At 44.9% G+C, this 17,079-nt stretch overlaps 1 protein-coding gene and 1 pseudogene across 2 annotated transcripts; both read left to right on the top strand.

Moving 5' to 3' along the window:
* Window positions 1-3,322: 3,322 nt before the first annotated feature.
* On the top strand, window positions 3,323-7,376 carry LOC146697405 (UDP-glucuronosyltransferase 2A2-like). Its single transcript, XM_085476126.1, has 6 exons — window positions 3,323-4,079; window positions 4,407-4,555; window positions 4,695-4,826; window positions 6,014-6,101; window positions 6,414-6,633; window positions 6,898-7,376. The coding sequence occupies exons 1-6, from the start codon at window positions 3,362-3,364 to the stop codon at window positions 7,181-7,183; spliced, it is 1,593 nt and encodes a 530-aa protein (XP_085332252.1). The 5' UTR covers window positions 3,323-3,361; the 3' UTR covers window positions 7,184-7,376.
* Window positions 7,377-10,829: 3,453 nt separating this feature from the next.
* LOC146697404 (UDP-glucuronosyltransferase 2A2-like) lies at window positions 10,830-12,124 on the top strand (annotated as a pseudogene). Its single transcript, XR_014923396.1, has 3 exons — window positions 10,830-11,574; window positions 11,731-11,894; window positions 12,039-12,124. The product of XR_014923396.1 is annotated as a UDP-glucuronosyltransferase 2A2-like (transcript).
* Window positions 12,125-17,079: the final 4,955 nt, after the last annotated feature.

Genomic DNA, 17,079 nt, shown 5'->3' with positions numbered 1-17,079 from the left:
TTAGCTGAGTAACACAAGTTTCTCTTTTAGTAATCTAGGCATACATCCATGCCATCAACAGTTATATAGATATAAAAGGTTCAAATTAAAATTTTACATAAATTATGTTATTATGAATTGTGAGGAAAAACAAAAACAAAAAAACACTAAATCATGTTATGAAAGAGGTTGATACAAGCTGATACATTTGGATGACAAAATTTCGTAAACATTTCCTTTGTATGAACATGTTGAAAAGTACAGGAATAAGTTTTTACTTAAAGTGCTGCGGTGTCCTAAAACTCATTTTTTTGACGATAGTTCAGAATATGAAAAGATAAAAAAATTAATATGAAAAAGCAACCACTACATCCTGGTGTCCTGAACACGATGTAATGTAATGTGGCTATATACAGTATCTCAAAAAAGTGAGTACACCCCTCTCATTTTTTAAATTTTATTATATGTTTTCATGGGTACAACACTAAAGATATGACACTTTGACACAATGTAAAGTAGTCAGTGTACAGCTTGTATAACAGTGTAAATTTGCTCAAAATAACTCAACATACAGCCATTGATGTCTAAACTGGAACTAAACTGGAGTCCGCTTCCACTCCTCCATTATGACATCATGGAGCTGGTAGATGTTAGAGACCTTGTGCTCCTCCACCTCCCATTTGAGGATGCCCCACAGATGTTCAATAGGGTTTAAGATTGTAGACATGGTTGGGCAGTCAAGTACCTTTAACCTCAGTTTATTTAACAGGGCACTGTTTTGGGGGGGAATCATTCTCTGCTTCAGTATGTCACAGTACATTAGCATTCATGGTTACCTCAATTAACTGTAGCTCCTCAGTGCCAGCAGCACTCTTGCAGCCCCAAACAATGGCATCCCACCACCATGCTTGACTGGAGGCAAGCCACACTGTCTTTGTACTCCTCACCTGGTTTCTGCCACACACCCCTGACACCATCTGAACCAAATAAGTTTGTCTTGGTTTCATCAGATCACAGGTAATCCATGCTCTTAGCCTGCTTTTCTTCAGCAAACTGTTTGCAGGCTTTGTTGTGCATTATCTTTAGAAGAGGCTTCCTTCTCGGACAATGACCATTTGATGCAGTGTGTGGCATATGGTCTGAACACTGACAGGCTGACCCTCCATGCCTTCAACCTCTACAGCAATGCTGACAGCACTCATACAGCTATTTTCTAAAGGCAACCTCTAGATATGATGCTGAGCACGTGCACTCAACTTCTTTGGTTAACCATGGTGAGGTTTGTTCTGGGTGGAACCTGTACTCTTAACTGCCTTATGGTCTTGACCACTGTACTGCTTCTCAGTTTCAGGGTGTTGGAAATATTCTTATAGTCTAGGCCATCTTTATGTAGAGTAACAATTCTTTTTTTTTCAGATCCTCAGAGAAGTCTTTGCCATGTTGTGCCATGTTAGACTTCCAGTGACCAGTATGAGAGAGTGTGAGAGCAATAACACCAAATTCAACACACATGTTCACCATTTGCACCTGAGACATTGTAACACTAACAGGTCACATGAAACCTGGAAAGGAAAATAGCTAATTGGGCACAATTTGGGGTGTACTCACTTTTGTTGCCATGGGTTTAGGCAATAATGGCTGTGTGTTGAGTTATATAAAGGTGACAGCAAATTTACACTGTTGAACAAGCTCTACACTGACTACTTTGCATTGTATCGAAGTGTCATATCTTCAGTGTTGTTCCATTAAAAAATATATATACAGTGAGATACTGTCAGCTGAAGTTGAAATAGGGCCGGTGTTCTAGATTAATTGGCATTGTAAATTAACTGGTGACGGTCAAAGAAATGGGTTTATGTATTTATTTGTCGGGTGGTTTGCCATGTGTGTTTTTTTTTAGTTTTGAGGTTAGAGATTTAGAGATTTTTAGTTTTAAAGCCAAGTTAAGAATATTCATAGTTTAATTTCCAAAACTTGCATATGATCTTCAATTTGTAGCTGATCTACTGACGTATCACATAGCAGCTGGGGCAGTCTCAAATGGAGTTTAGTCCACTACTGCCACCTGTGGCCAAGTGCCATACTACTACCAGATTAACTAGTGACCATCTGCACCTGGTTCTATGACCACCTTGAGTAGAGGCTGAGTGGCTGCACTTAAACCTGGTGCATTCAGATCTACCCATAAACACGTTGAAAGATGCAATGCTAGCAATTTTGGATTGTCAACACTTAAACCAATCATTGAGCAAAGACAACAGGGATAATTTTTTCTGTGTATTAAGCCTGGGTAACATTTGTAGTCGCCTTCTGTACAGGGTAAGTCCATGCACAGTCCTTGTACGACTTTCCACAGCAGGTGCATTCAATAAGAAAGAAAATTTAGATTGTCAGAATCATTCATCTAAAGTCGGGCTGTTGAGTGAAGCAACTAACGATGATCCTCTAATCGCCTGAGCCAAGATAGATGGCAGACCAACTGTCTGCCATCTATAATCCAGTTTTGAGTTCCCTCCCCAGACACCTTAACGCCCACTCACATCCTGGGCCATCTGACCTCAGGAATTTGCATGATAAGGTGAGGCTAGGTTTCACAATGAGCTCACCCGAAATCCTGGCTGATTGGGACCCACACCCAGTTTCACACCTTGGCTAAGGGGATTAGAGGATCATCAGGGGGTCCTTTTGTCCCTCTGTGGGGGGTTACTCCCACTAGGTTTAAATCTGGGACTCTCCACCATTTGACATTAGAATGGAAGAAGCTTCGTGGATGAGAGGTGAAACGTCTTCAAGCAACTTAAAGAAGTCCAGACACTTTTCTTTGCAAGCTCCTTTGACTACGATGACCTGGATGACTGAGAACCTTCAGAGACACAATCACAGACAGAATTGAGTAAATGTTCATCTTAACTGAGTTCAGAATTATCTTTCATAAAATACTTTCACCAAAGGATCAGACCACAGCTGATGATCCTGCTGACATTCAGACACCATGGAGCTGCATCTCTCTGCCTGCATCCTGTTGGTACTTTGTGTGATATGGAGTGCAAACGGGGGAAATATTTTGGTCCTCCTCAGATTATGCAACAGTGTACAAGCCTATACAGTTGAAATGACCATTGTTTTGCATTACTTCACTCCGTCTCTACCCGACTAACGATAACGTCGAGCTCTGACATTTTTAATAATTTCTTAGTGGATTTCTCATACCGGTTCAGTCCTGCTTTTTTCAGTACTGTCAACTTTATTCCCATGAACTTTATTCCAATAAACTTTATTCCCATAAACGTGAAGTTTACCTTTGAGTTAATAATTATCTTTCCTGTGATACTTCTACAAAGGATCAGACCACAGCTGGTTATCCTGCTGACATTCAGACACCATGGATCTGCGTCTCTCTGCCTGCATCCTGATGGTACTTTGTGCAACATCGTGTGCAAATGGAGGAAATATTTTGGTGTGGTACGCCGATGCCAGCCACTGGATAAACATGAAACCTGTTCTGGAGACGCTGGTTGACAGGGGACACCAGGTAACTGTACTGATTCCGAGCTCGTCAGTATACATGAACACCAATGAACCCACCCGCTTTCACTATGAGCCCTTCAATGTCTCTTTCTCATTGGAGGCTTATAAGAAGCTTCTAGAAGACTTCCTCCAATTCTCCATATACGAGATTGATTATATGAATTACTGGAAGATCTACATCAGATACATTAACATTTCAAAGACAAACCTTCAGTACAATATCCAGTATTTGGACGGTGTGGTGAAATCAGAAGCCATTATGAAGAAGTTGAAAGAGGGAAATTATGACCTTCTCTTGGCTGACCCCTGGAAAGCTGGCAGTGACTTGGTAGCAGATATTTTGGGGATCCCACTCATCTTCTCCTTGCGCTTCTCCTTAGCTAATAACTGGGAGAGGCATTGTGGTCAGATGCCTGCTCCACCATCCTTTGTTCCCGGTGCCATGAGCAAACTCACAGATAAGATGGACTTCTCAGAGAGAGTGTGGAACTTTCTCTTCTACGCTCTCCAAGACATCGTGATTGATCAGTTTTCTTGGAGAGTATTAGACAGATATTACTCTGATGTCAAAGGTGAGCAAATAGGCGTGAAGCACTGATTTAAAAAATATTAAAAATTTGCTAATAATGTAAACACAGTGTTTTAAAATTTTCTGATTAAGAAAATATGATCTCTTGCATAAACTATTGGTGATATGTTAATGTTTTTGGAACGTATTAGACAGATATTACTCTGATGTCAAAGGTGAGCAAATAGGCTGATTTAAAAAAACTATTTGAAATCTGCTAATAATGCAAGCACAGTTTTTTAATATCCCATCAGATCTGATTAAGAAAACATGATGCCTTGTATAAACTATTGGTGATACATTGATGTCCATTACTTATGCATTGCAACAGGAACTCCCACCAGTGCCTGTGAGTTGATGAGTAAAGCAGAGATCTGGTTAATCCGAACCTACTGGGATTTTGAATTCCCTCGTCCTTTCCCCCCCAACTTCAAATATGTTGGTGGGATCCACTGCAGACCTGCTAAACCTCTACCAGGGGTAAGGACACTCAACTATTACCATTTGATTAATCATTACATCACAGAATATTCCTGCCAGGAGCAGTGAAGCCATCAAAATGTTGCAATGAGAAAACAGCTGGTTGGCTGGTGGTGGGATAATATTTGACTTGTTACAGGATCTGGAGGAATTTGTGCAGAGTTCTGGAGATGATGGCATTGTGATCTTCACTTTAGGATCCGTAATCAGCAACGTCACCAAGGAGAAGGCAAACATGATAGCCTCAGGCCTCGCTCAGATCCCACAAAAGGTCAGAGGATAATCTTTGTTTCAGCTGTAATTAATTTTCTGCAAAGCATGGAGTCGTTTTTCATGTTTCAGAGTGCTCTACTTCTGACTACCAGAACTACCAAAACTACATGTTTTAATGAGATTGCAGACTTTGGACATTTTAGGCTGCATGTTTGTGAGAATCAGCCATCTCCAATTTTACATCCATCACGCACTGCCGCTCAAACTCCACTCACACTCGCTCCTCTTCGACCGCTCACTCTCAAATTCCACTCACGCTGCCACACACAGGAATCTCAGGAAGGGTCCACCAACAGGTCCGGGAAATCTATTTAAAGAAACAACGGTTAGTTAAAGACAGACAACTTTAAAACAGAGCAGAGAGCATGAACTATGCGGGTTCAACGTTTCAGCGATGAGGTGCTCAGAGCCCTACCCTTAAATAGCGCCAGAGTGATCAGGACAGATCAGCAGGAGGTGGTGGCAATAAACCCAGGTGTGAAAGGTGCGAGCCAAAGGCAAGAGCCCAGTAACTCTGAACTCTGCCCAGGCAAGCAGGAGACAGTAGGGAGGAAAGAGAGAGAGAAACAAAAACCCAACCTGTAACCAGTGTGGGCCAGCCAGAGAGACACCGGGACCGTGACAATTCCTTTGACTGTTCACAGCAAGCACCACCCTTAAATTTAACTCCAGGCCTTTTATCTGCTTAATTGATAATGACATAACAAAGGAATTGCCCACACCTCATGATGAAATGGCCCTTTAGTCCAATTACTTTTGGTCCCCTTAAAAAAAGAGCATGGCACATGTTAAGGAGCTAAACACTCCTAAAACCTTCATCCAATTTGAATGTAGATACCTATCTGAGAGTCTACAGATTATGTCGATGTAAATGATATAACTACAAATAGAACAGGTTTCAGTAAACAGGTAAAAAGAAAAAAAAACTTGCATCAATCTTGTAAATACATATATAAATCTAACTTTAAAATAAAATCTAAAATTAGCATTCAAAGAGTTTTATACCCAAATCACTCCGATTATGCAGCTTTAGATGACAGGTAGAAAACAGCTGACTAGAAACACATACTGCAGTTTTATTTTCCCATAATATTTTGTGATATATTGCCTAAAGTGTGGCTGTAAGTATACTACAACAGAAAACAAACAAATCATGTAAGCTAAGAAATATGTTACCTTTTATAGGTGGTGTGGAGGTACATAGGAGAAAAACCAGAAACCTTGAGTGCCAACACTAGAATATATGACTGGATCCCTCAGAACGACCTCCTGGGTACGTAAACTTGGCACTAAACACAGATTTTCTTAAAACTGCAATGACATAAATTAAACGCACATTCAACATGAAATGCAAGCTGTGAGCATTCTGTTTATTAACAAAAGGAAAAATTGATCAATTATACTTTTCTAACAGACACCCTGTGCAAATCTAATCTGTTGCACTAAAAGATTAGTTGAATGCACATAAGTATTAGAACGTGCAAATCAATTTCAACTCAGCACTTATGCCGGGTTATTGAAATTCTCCTGTTGTTCACGTGAAAAACTAACTTTCAATGTCACATGGTTATTTGGCATGTGTTAGGTCACCCTAAAACTAGAGCTTTCATCACTCATGGAGGCACAAATGGGATTTATGAAGCCATCTACCACGGAGTACCCATGGTGGGCATACCCATGTTTCTTGACCAGCCAGACAACATGATCCATATGAAGGAAAAAGGAGCTGCAGTTATTCTCAATTTGAACTACGTGACAGCTGAGAATCTAAGAGATGCAGTCAACACAGTCATCGATGATAAATCGTGAGTTCTCTGAACTATCTGCACTTTAAATTAGGCACTGGAAACAGGCTTTAAAGGGAAAAAATGTAGCAGGGTCAGAGTATGAAACGTGAAGAATTTACCTTGAACCCCTTTTTCTTGGAGCCAGCTAACACAAGAAAGCCTTGCTGAGCTGAACTTTAATGACCTGTGTAAACAATTTTTTATGGTCTCATAGCTTTTTGATTAATACTGCATGATATTCATTTTTACAATTTTTTTTCTCATTTATATACACATTCACAGGTACAAAGAAAATGCTATGCGGTTGTCCAGCATCCACCACGACAGACCCATGAGTGCTTTGGAAGAGGCAGTATTCTGGATTGAGTTCACACTGAAAAACAAAGGGGCCAAGTACTTGAGGGTCCAGGCCCATGAGCTCACCTGGTACCAGTATCACAGCCTGGATGTCTTGGGCTTCATCCTCACTATAGCTCTACTCCTCATATTCATCTTCATAAAGACCTGCAGTTTCTGTCTGCACAGGTGCTGTGTCAGGAGAGGAAAGACCAAAAGGAAGGCTGAATAACAACTGAAAAAGGTGCTGAGTGTGTTGTGCCGGGGCAATATTTGTTACCTACATGAGACTTTCTTTCATGTATGTTGAGTTTCCCACCATCTTATTCTTTATGCATCACCACTGATTACTTTAACTGAAGACAGGTGTACCGATTTGCAGAAGTGTACCTGAAGTTAATCTCACATTAAAAACAGAATGCTGATTGGCTGTTGAGTTTTGCTTTTTTAAGAAAGGAAAACACAAAATTCATTCTATGCCTTTACTTGAGTACTGCTCATGAAAAGTCACCACTGTGGGTCCTCTTGGCACTACATGTGGTCAACATTTATACAAATATGGAAGATGGGCTCCAAATTGAACTTTAACATACAGAACTCATTAACATAAATGTTAATGTGATTGTGGCTCAAGAGTTGGGAGGTCATCTTGTAATTGGAAGGTTGCCGATTCGAGCCCTGGCTGGGACAGTTTCGGTGTTTGTGTCTTTGGGCAAGACGCTTCACCCGTTGCCTACTGGTGGTGGTCAGAGGGCCCGGTGGCGCCAATGTCCGGCAGCCTCGCCCCTGTCAGTGCGCCCCAGGGTGGCTGTGGCTACAATGTAGTTTGCCATCACCAGTGTGTGAATGTGTGCGTGAAGGGGTGGATGACTGGATGTGTAAAGCGCTTTGGGGTCCTTAGGGACTAGTAAAGCGCTATACAAATACAGGCCATTTACCATTTATATTAACAAAAAACAAACTGCCCTCCGTGTCCTGAACGAGGTTTACACAAAATAATACATTTGAATCACAGCTAGTATTTGTTCCCCCTCCCCCCACATGAACTGTACAGGAATAATTTTATTTCCATCATTTTTTCAATTTTCCATCTTCTTTGACTTTCCACAACATCAGCTCCATACAGGCAGTAGCATCTTCTGCAGTGTCATGGCCACAAACTAAGGGGTATAAAAATAATCTTTTATTGGTGAGTGACTCAATGTAGCATGCTCTCTGCCCTGAAAGGTGTAGGAAATATAATGGAGAGTCAGAAGAAGTACTGGCCTTCTATTCAAAGGGACAGCAAACAGTGGATGAAACACCTTTATGGTAGCCCCGTCATCACCACTAGATCCTCCCAGAACGACACCATGTTCAGTTCAGGAGAAAATAACACTGGAGCAGCTTTCCATCACTGCACACAGCTCTTCAAGAATAAAATGAATCAATGATCCTTGAATAATAGATCTTTTTTGACTGCTACCTGTTAATAACTGTTCATATATGTTTTCTAAGGTAGCTTTTTGTGAGAGACTTTATATACAAAACAATTGCTGTATGTGATTTGCTTAATTAGGTCACAGCAAATAGTGACTTTTTATTTCTACTTCAAGACAGGGATTGGTAGTTACATTACACTGAGACTTTACGGTAATGTGCTGCCACCTGGTGGTAAAAGCTTTAGATAAAAATTTGGTTCAGGTAATTACAAATAGTATAATTAAGATGGAAAAAATAAAATACTTTTAGAGGACATCAGAGAGAAATAAAGTGAGATTACTGTATCATGACATTTCAACCCTTTTGTCCAAAAATGACTTATGACAAATTAAATTCAGGGTATACAAGACAAGACAAGCAGACCATGACGAATTTTCAATATCTGTTGGTCTCTGTCAACTATGTGTTTGAAATACACCATATGGAAAAGAAATAGTAAAAACTTATGATTTATATGTTATATTGGTTTAGTAAGTATCCAAAACATACAAGTTTCATTTATATAATTTTTCAAGGCATCTTATATCTGTTTTCACTCTTGTATGCTTTTCATACAAGTTTCACACAAGACAGATACAAACTTTATAAGATTTATATATATATTTTCTATATGGGACACTACCCATCAAAAGTTTTGAAACACCTCAATTGTCCAGCTATTTATTCCAATTTATGTAATTCAAATCCAATGAATAGGTTGAAATGGTACAAAGGTAAGTGTTGAACTGCCAAAGGTTAAAAAAAAAAGGAAGAAAGGTTTCCCTTGATCTCTTTTTTGACTTCAATTGTTTGTTTCTACTATGCTTTCATTTCAGACTGCAATGTGACATTAAACAGCATGATTTTCAATAGAAAACTGGAATAATTGGGGTGTTCTAAAACTGGTAGTTTTTTAAGAAGACACAGTGGTGTATAGTATCTCATCAAATCGAATGCCTCAGAAGTTTGTATAGCTAACATTTTTGTATTTTCACAACAGCTGACCTCTGACCTTAATGCTGAGGGCACTGGGGTAAAAATGCGTGTTTTAAAAATCTTTCATTGATTAATCTAAAAAGACAAAGGAAGTCCTTGCAGTCCCCATGTGCTGCTCATAGGGGTCTGATTATTGGGATTCAATACCCGTTGCCGTGAACTTGTATAAGCTGCAAAATTTCTAGGCGAATCCTGTTGAATACTTTGAGTATATGATAAATAGAAAACATAACATTTAAAAAAATAAGTGTAACAAAAAACAAAAAGGTCCCAAATGGTATGTTCACAACCAATCAGATGTTTTGTACTTTATTTTACAAACGCCTTCCATGGTTCTGGTTCAAAACAGACATCCAGATGATTTTGTGTTAATTATTTGCACATTAAAGTCTACTGAGGACTGCAACTGGAAGATGTGAAATAAGCTGTGAAAAACTTAAAAAGAAAAAAGAATACATTTTTAAAAAAGGAAGTGAAGAAGTCACCTTGAGTAAACAGAGGTCTTTTTCCAGGCAGTGTCCAATTAGAATCGTGTCAGCATTTCTGAAGCCCAACAGCATCTCCTGGACATCTCTTAGAGAACCATGGTGACCCTTCACACCCTCCTCACTAACACCTGAAAATCTGGCCAAGTAAGTTGTCACACGGGTTCTAAGCAGAGCTGCATAATATGCGTTATAAAGCAAAACCTTACCATCTTTGAAATACTGACTAAACCTTGCACTTGGTGTTGACCAAATTTTCAATAGACAGAAAGATTTTCAGACTTCTGCCACACTTCTGTAGTGACAGAGCGAGTTGGTATAGTTTATGTAGTGCACAGAGAAAGATGAGGGGTATATTATCACATTACCTGGTGCTATAGTCAATGACATCATTTTCAGGTTTAATCCAAGGTGTCATATAGAATTAGCTGACTCGAGTTGACCGTTACTCTGGATAACTCCAAACCATGAATGGTTTAAAACTACAAAGGTAAACATATGTTTTCATTGCAAACTGATTAAAACAAAAATCAAACTTCAGACATCTTTTTCCACACCAACAAGTTCTGACATAAAGCCCATGGGCACAAGAGTTAAAGGTAGAGTATATAATGAGGTGAGCTGAAGTGTCATACAGCAATCCTACACACATCAACAATCCTGCTGTGTTGTGCATGTGTCACAAGATATACTTAATATTATACTTAATTAATAATGCCTCCCGGAACCAGAGGCAGACAGAGAAAGACCTGGGTCATCCGCAGCCACCCTAGGGTACTAGGTTAGAAATCAGTCTTGTTTCTCAGTACAGTCAACTTTACTGTGACTACCTTTTAACCCATTGTGATAGCACAGACAGATATGAGTCAGAGTTCAGATTTATTGAGTTAATAATTATCTTTCCTGATATACTTTCACCAAAGAATCAGACCACGGGTAGTTTTCCTGCTGACATTCAGACACCATGGATCTGCGTCTCTCTGCCTGCATCCTGCTGGTACTTTGTGCAACATCGTGTGCAAATGGGGGAAATATTTTGGTGTGTACACTGATGGCAGCCACTGGATAAACATGAAGCCTGTTCTAGAGACGCTGGTTGACAGAGGACACCAGGTAACTGTACTGGTCCCAAGCTCATCAATGTACATGAAAACCAATGAACCTGCCCGCTTTCACTATGAGCCCTTCAACGCCTCTTTCTCATTGGAGACTATAGAAGATTTTTTGGAAGAGCTCCTCCAATTCGTATTATACGAGTTGGATTATATGAACTACTGGGAGATCTTCACCAGAGCCGTTAAATATGTGAACACACACATTCAGATTTCTTTTCAGTATTTGGATGGTGTGGTGAAATCAGAAGTCATCATGAAGAAGTTGAAAGAGGGAAATTACGATCTTCTCTTGGCGGACCCCGTCAAAGCTGGCAGTGACTTAGTAGCAGATATTTTGGGGATCCCACTCATCTTGTCCTTTCGCAGCTCCCCAGTTAATAACTGGGAGAGGCATTGTGGTCAGATGCCTGCTCCACCATCCTTTGTTCCCGGTGCCATGAGCAAACTCACAGATAAGATGGACTTCTCAGAGAGAGTGTGGAACTTTCTCTTCTACGCTCTCCAAGACATCGTGATTGATCACACTTTTTGGAACGTATTAGACAGATATTACTCTGATGTCAAAGGTGAGCAAATAGGCGTGAAGCACTGATTTAAAAAAATATTTAAAATTTGCTAATAATGTAAACACAGTGTTTTAAAAATTTCTGATTAAGAAAATATGATCTCTTGCATAAACTATTGGTGATACATTGATGTCCATTACTTATGCACTGCAACAGCAAGTCCCACCAGTGCCTGTGAGTTGATGAGTAAAGCAGACATCTGGTTAATCCGAACCTACTGGGATTTTGAATTCCCTCGTCCTTCCCCCCCCCCCCCCCCCCCCCCCAACTTCAAATATGTTGGTGGGATCCACTGCAGACCTGCTAAACCTTTACCGGAGGTAAGGACACTCAACTATTACCATCTGATTAATCATTACATCACAGAATATTCCTGCCAGGAGCAGTGAAGCCATCAAAATGTTGAACAAAAATGAGAAAACAGCTGATTGGCTGGCAGTGGGATAATATTTGACTTGTTACAGGATCTGGAGGAATTTGTGCAGAGTTCTGGAGAAGATTGCATTGTGATCTTCACTTTAGGATCTGATAGGTTTGTAGCTTGAACCTATTTGCTGGAACGTTGAAGACAATATAATTACACAGCAAAAGCATTGAACACCAAGTAGACAAAGTTCTTTGTGTTACTCAACAATACAAAACCTAACAGGATCCCTGATCAACAACATCACCAAGGAGAAGGCAAACATGATAGCCTCAGGCCTCGCTCAGATCCCACAAAAGGTCAGAGGATAATCTTTGTTTCAGCTGTAATAAACTTGTGCAAAGCATGGAGTAGTTTTACATGATTCAGATAACCAGTTTCAGAGTGCTCTACCTCTGACTACCAGAACTACAAAAACTAGTTTTTTTAAATTACATTGCAGACTGTGGACATTTCAACGTGCAAGTGTTCAATTTCCATGTTATTTCCACAATATTTATGTTCGTTTTCCTAATACAGAGTGCGAAAAATCAGATCAACAGCTGATGATTTCCAATGACAGGTCAACCCTGATGCACCCGCCAGGGGGGAGAGCGGCGGGGTCGGGGGATGCGGGTCCCCCGCGGAGGGAGGGAGGGGTGGAGGGAGGAGGTCGGGGTCGCGAGAGCCCCCCCGAGGGGATGGGACGGGATGGGAAGGGAGGGCGGGGCCGGGGGATGCGGGTCCCCCGCCGAGGGAGGGAGGAGGTCGGGGTCGTGAGATCCCCCGAGGGGATGGGACGGGATGGGAGAGAGAGAGAGAGAGAGAGAGAGAGAGAGAGACGTGAGTTTGACAGAGAGCACACGTGCAAGCGCGGACGATAAAGTCTTGTAAAAGGTGGCCGAGAAACACCCCAGCGAAAGCACAGCGCGTCGCGCGGCGAGATGGTAAGAGCGTGGATGGCGGGTACAAAGCGCGTCTGGGTTACAGGTTACAGAGGCGGTGTCCGGGCGCGTGCCGTACAACAACAACAACGACAACAACGGCGACAAGGTGCCAACGAGAAAGAAGAAGACGAAGAAGACAATGTCACGCACTAGACCGTGGGAGCCAAAGAGCACTAAGGTCGGTACAGGCGGATCGCAATCGCCGGCGGTGTCATCGTCGTCCTCCTCCTCCTCCTCCCGCTCACCATCACCATCGCCGTCGCAATCGCCATCGCCAGCGCGTTTGGCGTACGCGGCGTGGTCGGCTCCGGTGGCTCCGTTGTTGCGACCGGCCACGTTTCGCTATCGAGGGCTAGGGGTCGAGGATGACCAAGAGCAGCAGCGGCGGCGGCAGCGGCGGCGGCAGCGGCGGCGGCAGCGGCGGCGGCAGCGGCGGCGGCGGCAGCGGCGACGGCGGCAGCGGCGGCGGCAGCGGCTGCGGCGACGGCGGCAGCAGCGGCGGCAGCAGCAGCAGCTACAGGAGAACTTGGAGGAGGACGAGAGCGAGGAAGAGGAGCAAGAGGCCGAGGGGGACGACAACGACGACCCGACGGCCCGAACGCTCGCAGACGAGGAGCGCCACTCGGAGGAGCAGGAGGACGAGAGCGAGGAAGAGGAGCAAGAGGCCAAGGGGGACGACGACGACGACCCGACGGCCCGAACGCTCGCAGACGAGGAGCGCCACTTGGAGGATCAGGAGGACGAGAGTGATGGGGTGGCGGACCATAGGTATTTCGCGGAAGAGGATCACGGTTACGAAATGGCGTCGCAACTCTGCCAGGACGGCGGCTCGCAAGGCGAGTCGAACCGCCGAGAGGGAGAGGAAGAAGCAGGCGCCGAACCGGGGCGTGGGACTCGGGAGGTTTGGCGAGAGGACGACACCGGCCATGCTGCAGTTGGCGTTCATGATCTTGGGCGCGATCGCGGCCGCGGCGCTGTCGGTGAAACTCGTGACGCAGATGTAGCCGACGATTATGACTACAACGATGACGAAGAAGACAAAGACTATGAAGAAGAAGAAGACGTCCTCGCCGATGATTATAACGATGACTATGAAGAAGAAGACAAAGACTATGAAGAAGAAGAAGAATTAGAAGAAGAAGAAGAAGAATTAGAAGAAGAAGAAGACGACAACGACGACCTCGACCCGCCAGGACGAGGCCCCACCGAAGAGGCCATGGCGGCAGCGCGAGACGAGGCCTCCGCGTTCATGGCCTACTTCCCGCCGGATGTAGAGGACTTGGTGATCGCCATGACCAACCTGGAAGCGGACAGGCGCGGGCCCGCCATCGACGGATGGAAGCCCATGGGCCGCGTCGAGTTCGAGCCTACGTGGGGCTGCTCGTGCTCGCCGGCGTGTACAGGTCCCGGGGAGAGGCCTGCGAGAGCCTGTGGGACGCCGAGAGCGGCAGGTCCGTGTTCAGAGCCACGATGCCGCTCAAGACCTTTCGAGCCTACTCGAGCGCGCTGCGCTTCGACGACAGAGAGACCAGACAGGCCGGGCGAGGCGAGGGCAACGGCGTCGGCGATAGCTACGACAAACTGGCCCCCATCAGAGCCGTGTGGGACGAGTGGTGCGCGAGGTTGCCCGCCATGTACCGCCTGGGACCGGAGGTCACCGTCGACGAGAGACTGGTGCCGTTCAGAGGTACGTGGTGTGTGTGTGTGTGTGTGCGTGTGCGCGCGTGTGTGTGTGCGCGCATGCGTGTGTGTGCGTGTGTGTGTGTGTGTGTGTGGCTGTGGCGTGCGGATGAGAGGAGGAAGAGGAGGGAACAACGACAACACTAGCTTTCTGCTGTCGTCGTCGGGTTCTGCGGCTGTGCTTTTACACGACTTTATCGTCCACCACGCTTGCACGTGTTTGTGTTCCGGCTGTGCTTTTACACGACTTTATCGTCCACCACGGATCAAGATACGGGTGGCGTGCGACGCGCGTTCCAGCTAAGCGTGGAAGATGCAAGTCTACACCGGCAAGCCCGACAAGCGCGGCCCTCCCGAAAAGCACCTGGCCACTCGAGTGGTCATGGACCTCACCGAGGGATTGACACCGGGACGCAACGTCACGTGCGACAACTTTTTCACCTCGCACGAGCTCGCCGACAGGCTCTATCGCGAGAGAGGCCACACCGTGCTGGGCACTCTGCGATCGAACAGACCCGAGATCCCCAGAGAGCTGCGCTGCGTCAAGGGCAGGGCCGTGGGCTCCGTCGAATCCGTAGTACTCGGCGGCTCCGCGGGACGAGGAGGAGGACGAGGGCCCGACACGATCATCCTCTCCTACGTGGCCAAGAAGAACAAGAACGTGCTGCTCCTCACCACCGCTCCTCGCTACCACCACCACCGCCGCCATCGCTCCGGCCCCGAGCCCCGGCCTAGCCGCCGCATCAGCGACAGCAACAGCATCGGCATCAGCAGCGGCAGCGGCAGCAACAGAAGCAGCGCAAAACCGCCCTTGGTGCTGCATTACAACCGCACCAAGGGAGGCGTCGACAACCTGGACAAGGTCATGAGCACGTACAGCTGCAGGAGAAAGACCCGCAGGTGGCCCGTGGCCCTTTTCCACAACATGGTCGACGTCGCGGCCTACAACGCGTTCGTGCTGTGGAGGGAAATTCACCCCGACTGGATGCCGGGCAAGCTCAACAAACGACGGCTCTTCCTCGAGCGACTGGGCAAAGCGCTCGCGCGCCCCATGCTCGAAGCCAGGGCGTTAGCGCGAGGAGGAGGCAGAGGAGGAGGAGGAGGAGGCAGAGTTGCGGCCCAAGGCACTACCGCCGAGGCCGACGGTGCCGACGCCGACGAGCGCGATGCTCGTGCCGCCGCCGCCTCTGACGCTACGCCACGCGACTCCTCTCCGGTCAAGAGGCGAAGGTGCCGCGTGTGTCCCAGGAGCAAAGACGTCAAGACCAAGATCCTGTGCTGCGAGTGCCGAGTGCACGTGTGCACCAACTGCGCCGTCACGTACTGTCCCAACTGCGCCGCTTCTTCCCGCACCGCCGCTCCCCAGACGCCACCGACGCCGTAATAACACAAGCGGCCCCGCGCATATGTGTACACATATATACACATATGCCCCGGGGGGGTCCTAGCGACCCCCACCCTAATCACCATAACATACATATGCCCCGTGGGGGTCCTAGCGACCCCAACCCTATCATCGTCATCATCATCATCATCACATATGCCCCGTGGGGGTCCTAGCGACCCCAACCCTATCATCATCATCATCATCATAACACATATATACCCCGGGGGGTCCTAGCGACCCCCACCCTAATCACCATAACACAAATATGCCCCCCCCCCCCCCCCCCCCCAGGGGGGTTACCAAGACCCCCCATCACCACCACCACCCCCATCATCATCATCATCAATACCATCCTAATAACAACACACACGCCCCTCGGGGGGTCACCACGAGCCACGCCCCGAGAACAGGCGGGCGCACAAGGGTTAAGTCTAATATATACTCTGGTAAACTATAGTACTTTTTCTGTTCTGTTGAAGAAAGATGTTGAATCTATTTAATTATTGTAGAAAAATAATTGATTTCTGTGCTTTTTATTTTTTTACGCGTGCATTAAATTAAAGTTGATTAAACATCACGAGGCGGAGGGTAGTTCCCTATTTTTTTTGCTGGGAGTCGGCAACCCTATTAGTTAGGTTGTTTAATATTTCTGGTAAGTACTCTTTAAAATACAACAATAGGGAGGATGGAGTAGGTTTAAGTTTATTAGATTGATCAGTTTTGCTGAACTATGAAATGTTTTGGGTGCAGTGTATTTTTTGCATACAGGTATAACAGAATAGCTTTAGTGTTTTGTTATTTAAAACTTGAGTATGAACTTATACAAAATGCAGCGAGATATTAAAAAAACAGTTTTATTGATTAAAAAATACACTATATCGGATTCATATCGTATCAGCAGATATCCAAATTTATGATATCGGTATCAGACATAAAAAAGTGGTATGTGCGATCTCTGGTATATAATGAGGTAAGCTGAAGTGCCATACAGCAGTGCTACACACAACAATCCTGTTGTGTTGTGGATGTTGTTAGATTTGTATTGTTTATTGTCATTTATGCTTAGAAATATCTACTCATATATGCTT

Source organism: Copadichromis virginalis, linkage group LG12, assembly GCF_057382275.1.
Source record: "Copadichromis virginalis isolate Kocher_CV1m ecotype Utaka linkage group LG12, C_Virginalis_male_GT1.1, whole genome shotgun sequence".
NCBI classification, from domain to species: Eukaryota; Metazoa; Chordata; class Actinopteri; order Cichliformes; family Cichlidae; genus Copadichromis; species Copadichromis virginalis.
The sequence above is the reverse complement of the archived record's forward strand: the minus strand, read 5'-3'. Positions and strand labels throughout refer to the sequence as shown.